Genomic DNA, 8,766 nt, shown 5'->3' with positions numbered 1-8,766 from the left:
CAGCGACTTTTTTTTTTCAATAAAACAATGCGACTTTCAGGGGCTGGTTCGTGGCAACAGTTATTGTGATTTGCTGCTCGAAAATTCATGTGCTTCGAGATTTTGGTGGCCATTGATGTCGACAGCACGCAGCTGGCTCTAATTTGGTGTTCTCTGGAATGAAGTGACTCGGAGCAAACAGGGAGCGCATTGCACATTCCTTGGCCTTGCCACCACATTCCGCCCCAGCTAACTATTTCTCCACCGCTCTCCTTTCCTTTAGCGCAGGTCATTACAAAGATAAGGCAACGCCAACAAAATAAATAAAGCAGAAGAATGGCCGAACACTCGTCACTTTCGTTGCACTTAAGACACGAGCCGCAAACCAAGCGCCTTGCTGCCCATAGCACTGTCAACCATTTGAAGTCTCTGACGCAGGCTGTTTATTGCTTTGGTGGTCCCAAGACCAGACCTCGGCCGCACATCATGGCAACGAGCATAACCAGGCATAACCAAGCACCACTTTGCCTTAGCTTTAGCACTTCAGCTTTACCGGTCTAAACTTGGGAGAGCTTTGGCGCACTCTCGACTAGTATTGAACTGCAACGTGTGGCACTGACCCTTCGTCGCCCCAAACACAGCCTAGCATCTTGCTGCTTGGGGGATGCTCGCGAAATAGACTCTGTTTTGCTTTCACTACTTGTGCCGGGCAAAACTGCATAGCATCCTAAAAGACAACGTTGTGATAGTGCCCCGATTCTTCCAAAGAGCGCACTGCATGCCAAACCTGCCGAGCCAGCGGCAGATGTGGCCTCGGCGATACCACGGAGACAATCCCCCCCTCCTAGGGGACTGCGAGTTCGGGAGAAAAGGTGGCGCAAAAGGGAGAGAATGACCCTGCTCTGCTCTGCTATCGCTCCTGGTCGAGTTGTGTGGGTTACCCGCGGACGCCGCTGGCGGCCGTCTTCAAAGCGGTCGTCCAAAGAACCTACTGCCCTGAGGGTCTGGACTGGATGTGGGGTTCCGGCGCGAGCTACACTACAGTGCTGACGGTCTGAGAGGGCGAGGTCCAGGCTTCAAAGCGGACGCCGTGGCCGTCGGACAGTAGCACTGTGCGACTAGACTCCCGAGAAAGAAGGCAGGCTGTTTTCTCGGTCTCCGATCATCATGTCTCACTTTTAACAAGATCTCAATATCCTGTATAAAGTTCTTTCCTGTTTTCCTCGGCGTAATCCTGACCACGCAACTCGTGTGAATCCGAGAAACTGTCGCCTACCTATCCAATACCCGTGGGCAGCGACTCTGCAATAGAGGATGCCGGTGGTCTCGGGGGCACAGCCCTATGTTGCTCTTGCCGTGCATCATTCCTGCTTTCGAGGCGCCCCACCAAACACACGAGAGATCAAAGCTCTGCCGACACAAAGACTTGCAGTGGATTTTAATGAAAGCAATTTTGGCAGTAATTATTATTTCTTCCGCATAATTACTAATGCAGTGTAATTCATTCCATTATAAATTACTGGAAAAGTAATTATAAATTACAGCAATTTAATTACTTTCAAGTCTGCAGCCACACACCAATACATGTAAAATACTAACATATGCACCGATAGTGTAGCAGTACTTGGAGACTATATAGGGCCCAACCAGGTGCGGCACCGCAGACTCTCGCATCAAAGAGGCATGCTGACACACGCTGCGAAAGACCGGCATTCGGACGACCATAAAGTGTGTGACAAGTCATACTGCTAACCCAGGTAATAAGCGGACCCACGAGCAAGGCACAACTTATCAACATTCCCAGCCCACAGGTTCTACAGCACAGCCCTGAAGAGGAGCGATGACGCCAGACGCTAGAGTTACTTTATAAGTACCTACCTGAAGCAATGTCACCAAGAAGACCTCCTGTCTTTGACCCTCCGTGCTGCAGACCTTTTACTTAGAAGGCTGTCCCGGGGAGGTCAGGTTTTCATCAAGGCAAGAGTTTGCTACGCGCCATGACAGATAACATAGTCGTGTCATGGAAGTAGAGACTGCAACGCAATAAACCCGCCAACCCGCAGTCACCACCACCAGTGAAGTGCTATGCAGGTGGCTGTGAAGTGACCCCAAATTTGCAGCTCCATGGCGCGCTTCACTTGTGAGGCTTCCATGCTGAGTCACACCTAGACCCATCATACTTTCCTTACCCCCCGTTAGGCCTCGAGCCAACCTTTTTTTTTTTAATAAATTCATCTCTCTCTTTAATGCCTTTGACTGGTTGGTGCTCGAAAATGCAATCACAATCTGAAATAAAGAGCCACTGGCAACTGTAGAAATCCGAGTGTTGCTCCATTGCTTCCTTTATTGGCACAACATAATAATCAACAATACTGAGTGTCTGCTTTGTGTCGGCCTTGACATAAAACGGTGCAGGTACATATATAAACAATCTAGGTATAACTTGCCTTCCTTCCTTTGGCATAGCAGGACAATAGTGAATCACTTAAGTAATGCATGAAGTAATGCAGGTATGAATTATGTCAAGAACATGATATTCTTCAGTGAGAGTACACTGTGTTGATGGAGGAACGCTTGGTGACTAGCACAGTTTGCTACGTTTCTTGAAATGCGTCTGCGTCCCTTGCAAACAGACTGCATTACCTTTTGCGTGGTTTTCGTTTGCCGCGCTGCCTCTCTCTGCTTGCCCAAGGTGCCACCAGCGTGAAACGTAGCAGCAACTGGTCATTCCATACGCAACCAGCGTCCTCCAGGTCTTTCAAGATGACAAATGAGCTCTGAGAAAACAAGCATTTCTCGCTCCCATCCACAGGTCTGAACCCTGAGACTCTAAGGCTTTGACATTTCAGCACCTCCTTCTCACGTGACTTTGGATGCGCAATGGCCATCTCAATACTTGCAGGCCACTCAAGAAACATGTCCAGGCTTCCTTCGTGCATTTGGATACACATGTGCATTGACACGGAGTCAGCGTTTCTTCTCAGGAGAACTCCGAATGATATCTGGTAGCTGCCTACGCACTGCTGCCCGATGTCCCAGCCAGACTTGCCTGTATTCATTGCCGCTTCTTTCAGCGAAGAATATCCATCTAGGATGCACTCGAGAGTGATCACACCTCCACTTGCGTTGCGGGCAACTAACCTTGAGCTGCTAGTCAGTGCATACTCTTGATCTCCTGCAGTGTCACAATCATTCGTAGCTGTGTCGCAGTTCAAACTTGCAGGGCATTTTTTCGGAGTTTCCAGCGATTCCCCTCGCATCATCGTTCCAAACTGCAGTAATGCACTCAGCTTGCTAATTTCGCAAGAAAACTCTCGTAGACCTTCGTTTTGCAAGTTGCTTTGTTCAATCAGTACCTCAAGCATAGATTTTACATCATTGTCCTTGCCTTCAAAATCTTTACTTAGCATCATAGCCAAGACATCCATCCTGTGGAAAATTTCTGCAAGCTTGCCACTTTGTAGGTTGTTCTCAATAAAAAGTTGCTCCAACGCAAATCTCACTTGACCCATTCTGCCTTCAACTTCCTGCAACACATTACACTTAAAACTTTCATCACAATGTTCGAGGTTCTGAGTGCAAGAGTTTCTGTCGATGGAAAAATGCTCGAATGCGGCTTTCATTTGATCCATCTGGATACCTTGTTCTTTCACAGTCTTGTTCAAAGAATCGGTTCTTTGAAAAAGGCCATTGAGTTTGACAATTGCTGAGTTAATGCCGAAGGACAGCCCTTCAAGCCCGGCTTTCAGGCTGTCAATTTTATCGTGCATGATTTCTACAAATGTAGGCAACCAAGACATTTGCTTCTCATCTTCCTTTCTGAGTTGTACAGACTTGTAGAAACACAACAGTTCCTCCTTCACCTGACCAAATGCATTAAGGAAGTCTTCTTTCTCAGTGAACACACTGTGCACAATTTCATTCAGTTGGACGTTCTGGAGATGAAGCAGGCCTTTCATGTCATTCATGTGGCCATCAGACACTTGCTTGAAATATGCTGCTCCTGACTTTTCCTTTTGGGAAATTACTTTCAGGCCAGGCTGCATTTCTTCCAATTCTGCTTTTGTCGATGCTGTAGCTGCAGAGTTTTGCCCGACCGCTTCCTCAAGGTCTGGCTTCCCATCAGGCAGTTGTGGCTGCACAGTTTGCTGAGCAGTGCCATGCTCGGTATTGCTCTTGCGTGCATGAGAAATCACATGAGTCCCGCACTGTGATATCAGGTGTGCACGCATATCGACGGAGAGAACAAATGCGGAGCACTTGGGACAGCAAGCAGAATGGTGTTGACACACATGATGATAGTGCCTTGAGATCTGTGAAACAGCGGTGATCACTTGACAGCCATTGTCTTCGTTCCAACACTTCACCTGAAGCAACAGAAATAAAATTCCAAATACCAATCAAAATAGCGCTCTGTGGCAGACATACAGTGCTCACTGACAGCTTTGCATGCCTCCAACTTTTGCCAGTCTGTTCAGCTAAGCACACAAGAGAATGGTTGGAGCAATGGAACAAGATTAATGGAAAGAAAGCTACAACGGGGGTGCAAAATAAGACAATGTGATTTTTTTTTTACTTCAAGGAAGTAAGCTTCAAACTTCTGTTTGGTTACAAAAGCAGACGCAAGTAGTATGTAGATATGTTTCCTTGTGGTGTATATTTCGTTGCACAGCATTTTGCCAATCAAACAAAATCGCTCGCTCAAGAAAAAGTGCTCTGCCAACTCTGCTTTCGATGTACCCCACACAGTTTGGCTGAAACCAAGAATGTGAGCAATAAAATGCAGCACTAAACAGAAGTAATAACAAGAGAAAAAAAGGGGGCATTTCTTGCAACAGAGAACTCCCAAATGAGAACTATAAATAAAATGCTTCGATAAACATGTTTTAAAGTGAAGGTCAGGAATAGTGAAAAAATGTTGCTGAAGTTTCCCTCTGAATGAAAATTCAGTTAAAATAACTATTCTTAATTCACTGATGCACTGCCAATTTGCAGACTTCTTTCCAGATTTCTTTGCCAGAAATCATTGCTTCAATTAACAGCACGCACGAAAGGCAAACCTTAACTGCACTTATAGCTCCAGACGTACAGCACCCCAGGTAGCACCGAACATTGGAATAGTGTTATAAAAATGTTACGTAAGTTGGAGTATGTTACATGTTGCATATTAACTTTACATTAACATTAAAAATTAACATATAACGTTATAAGTTACATAGGAAATGTTATTTTCACATTCTAAACAAACGTTGTTCTAATATAATCTTCTAAATTTTATTATAATGTTAGAGTCGCAACTATAAAACAACATTGCAAATATATTTCGAGCACGGATTTCTAGACATTTTCTCACTGTTCTTAGAGTAAAGATGTTTTTCAACTAACAGTACCTTGTAACCACATCTCTTAGATAGTACTCGCCATAGATTACATGAAGAGCCCCATTATTTTGTCACAAAACTTTAGTTATTACCCATTCCCCACTGTCACTCATGGGACATCCCGCAGTAGCGAGTATATAAGCTCGGCGGCATGATATCCGTTTGGAGGTGAGTGAATACGAGTTGCTGTGCTGTAGTGTAGTGGAGAAGGCGTCACTCTTGTTGTTGGTTCTTGCAAAGAGTTGTAAGTTGTGTGCCGTCACCACTGGCAGGTCTGCATGCTTGTGCGGCGCTGCTTCACCATTTTCGAGAAAGTTCCATTTATGTTGTTTACATGTTTCATGAATGTTTGGGGAAGGTTATTCGAACATTTATATGTAACATTACAAAAACATTAGAAAAAAAGGACATTAAGGACATTGAAAAAACATTTGAGCGTAACAAAAATGTAACATTATCGCAATGTTTCGGTGCTACCTGGGACAGTAAAATTCTGACACGCAGCGGCCCTAATAAGAAGCAAAACAAACATATCTGATAAAAGATCTTAGGCGAAAAGACACCGCGTTAACACCCAAAAACACTTCAACCACTTACTTTCGTACACGTCAAAAATAAAGTTTCCACCCCATGTTCACACACAGCACCTAAAACAAAGTTTAACCATCTTATCTTATACTAGCCCTCTTGCTTATGGTCGACAAAGAAGAGACTGACTTAAACTGCATTAATGGTGGCATTAATACTGGTGTAGCAAAGACCAGTAAGGAATCATAGCTAGTACTTTACACATGAATGGAAATATCACAGAACACAGATAAGAGGAGGAGGCAACACAGCGCCAAACAAACTTAACACCTCATTGAACACAAGTTGCATAGATAGGTGTCAATGTCCCCTCTTATTTGTATCAATGATCCTTTCTTGCTGTGCTAAGGTCAAGGTTGGAAAAATACAAAGAAAAACATGAAAACAACCTCATTATCATCTGGAACTTAACTCTTAAGTTCTTGACTTCGTTCCCCCCCCCCCCCCTTTCGCCCAAAAGGAAGCACCGCTTGTGACAGGAATTAATAACATCAGACATGTTCGACATTGCATTGTTTAACACATAAAGCTCTATTCCCAGTGTTCAACTCTATCTTCCAGTTCTGCTCAGCTGCTGCTGCCTTACCTGAAGCCAGCGGGCCCTGGGGTACCATTTATAGACATCAAGAGCATCATTCTGCAAAGGCACTTTATTTGCGCTCGTATGTCTTTTCTCTAACCTTTTAACGCGAAAGCGTTAAGCAGCCCGTGTCGTAGAAAAGCCGGTGTCGTCATTGGCATCTGTTGTCGGCATTGGCGTCGTTGACCGTGAGCGAGAAATCGACAAAAAATCTCCATAGGAGCAACTTAGGAGGCAGGTGGGCCACCTAGGTCACATGACCTTGTGGTCCCATCAGAACCTGCCTGCCCGTTTGTGAGCAAACTGCCCATCATGGCAGATGGCAGTTAAAACAATGGTTGGTCGCAAGGGGTTGCTTGGGAAGAGCAACCTGGGACTAACAAGGCTCACCGCTGGAAGCACCTGCCTTCGCAGGGCAGCAGCAAGTCACTTAACCATAGCACCGCTGCGCCAGGAGTGGTATGAGAACTCCCAGGGACCTATGAATGTGAAGTAGAGAATGACCAATTCCGCATATGTGGGCATCAACCCATTAAAGGTGCCCTGCGACATAGATAAAGCATGAGGTCTTTATTCTTTGTATGCAGAGTAAGGGACATTGTGAGCCCTGAAAGCGCAATGGGATCGCCGAAATTGTAATATCTGATATTTTAATCTTCGCCAGAAATGCTTGTTTCGAGCCGATAGTGTCACAACGCAGCGGCCATTTGCGGCAACGGAAATGAGGTGGCATCCAGTTTGGGCACTGCCTTTCTCATTGGTTGGGCGTCCAGTTTGCATATTGTTCCTTTATACTTGCAAAATGGATCCAAAATATTATGTCTCTGAGTCCTGAAAGCTTTTCACATGCCACAAAATCTGGAAATAAGCAGGGAAAGCGAACGAAAACTAACAAGAATAAACCTAGGGGCAACACTTTCCATTCCGCTTCAAACCTTCCTGGCGGCCAGCGCTGTTCAAGAAACGTTGGCTCAAACCACACCAAGACCGCAGCGAAAAAAATAAAGCCTGTCTACACACCTTGCCCAAAATTGTGAAGAGAAAGGCCGGACACGAGACGGGAGTAGAGTTTAGGGCGGAGGGGGGGTACGGCTGACAGCCTACCAGTCCGACTAAAAAAGAAACATCGGGGAGCTTCCTTTGTTGTTGTCACGCCGTCAAAATGCGCGGCTGTCTGAAGCCCCGACAAAGCAACAATTGCATGCACGCTTCCGCTCCGTGTGTGCTAGGCGCGGTTCTGAGTGGTAGCGCCCAAACTCGGTACTGGGTGCGTGAAATGGGCGACTGAAATGCACTTTCGTTTGAGCTTTTCATTCTGAATTTTCAGAGTGGAATGACTTTTGTCTGCATGCTCAGATTTCAATAATTCTTTTTGCCCTGCTCTCTGCAACGCATGATGAATCCACAATGATATTAACCGGTACTGAGGAAATCATCGCAGTGCCCCTTTAACGCCATCGCGTCATACCCTTAAGGCGGAGCTTAAGTGTCCCCTCCAATTTTTTCTATACCTCTGTCCCCTTTTTTGCTACTGCATCCCAATGGGCACTGGAACTCTCTTGGACGTCCCATGGACATCCTAAACGTCCAAGGGAGTTTCAGTGCCCTTGGTATGGTAGCCAGCCAAGCCCAAACTCTTCTTGGCAACACTGCCGAAGCTACCGAGCCAAAACACTTTATGAAGCAGAATATAATCCCGGTTGTAGTCATAATAGCTTTTTTTAAGGCATATTTTGTGCATTTTAAACATCAGTGAGTAATGCCAAAAACAGTTTCTCTGATTACAAAGAATTTGGCATGTCCAGTTACAGAAAACTTCCTTAGATGGTACCAGTTACACCAGCGACGAAGCAAAGCAACCGTGCCGTGAGCAATGTGTCAGGTGGCCATTTCACGGCCGAGCTATTGGTGGAGTGAGACAGTTACAGATGCTCCACCATTGCAGCTTTCTCTTCATTGCCAAAAAAAAAAGTTGTTGCCAAGTATACAGTAGATTAAATGAAAGTTTGCTAAAATTATTGTTTATTTTTTTTCTGACAGCTAAAACAACATCTGCACATATTAGTATATTTCTGCAAAGTGTTGTGCAATTCACAGAGGACTATGGATGAAAACATTTACACTACTAACCTGTTTTTCTTGGCAGTACTGCAAGTGCTCCTTATCAAAAATAAATGAAAAACCAGAGGTCAGTCACAAATGCAACCTGAACATTCTGAACTGAATGCAAACAAGTTT

General features: G+C 45.2%; 1 protein-coding gene across 1 annotated transcript in view; it reads right to left on the bottom strand.

The window, feature by feature from the left end:
- Window positions 1–2,421: 2,421 nt before the first annotated feature.
- Window positions 2,422–8,766, bottom strand: part of LOC149330814 (uncharacterized) — a 7,493-nt gene continuing 1,148 nt past the window's right edge. Inside the window, exon 2 of the mRNA XM_089561485.1 lies at window positions 2,422–4,346. Coding sequence (XP_089417611.1) covers window positions 2,619–4,346 — 1,728 coding nt within the window. The 3' untranslated portion in view covers window positions 2,422–2,618. The remainder of the gene's footprint in view (window positions 4,347–8,766) is intronic.

Source organism: Amblyomma mixtum, chromosome 9 (assembly GCF_055824585.1).
Source record: "Amblyomma mixtum isolate Tamu chromosome 9, ASM5582458v1, whole genome shotgun sequence".
In the NCBI taxonomy this organism is placed as follows: domain Eukaryota; kingdom Metazoa; phylum Arthropoda; class Arachnida; order Ixodida; family Ixodidae; genus Amblyomma; species Amblyomma mixtum.
Note: the sequence above shows the minus strand (reverse complement) of the source record. Positions and strands in the feature narration are given on the sequence as shown.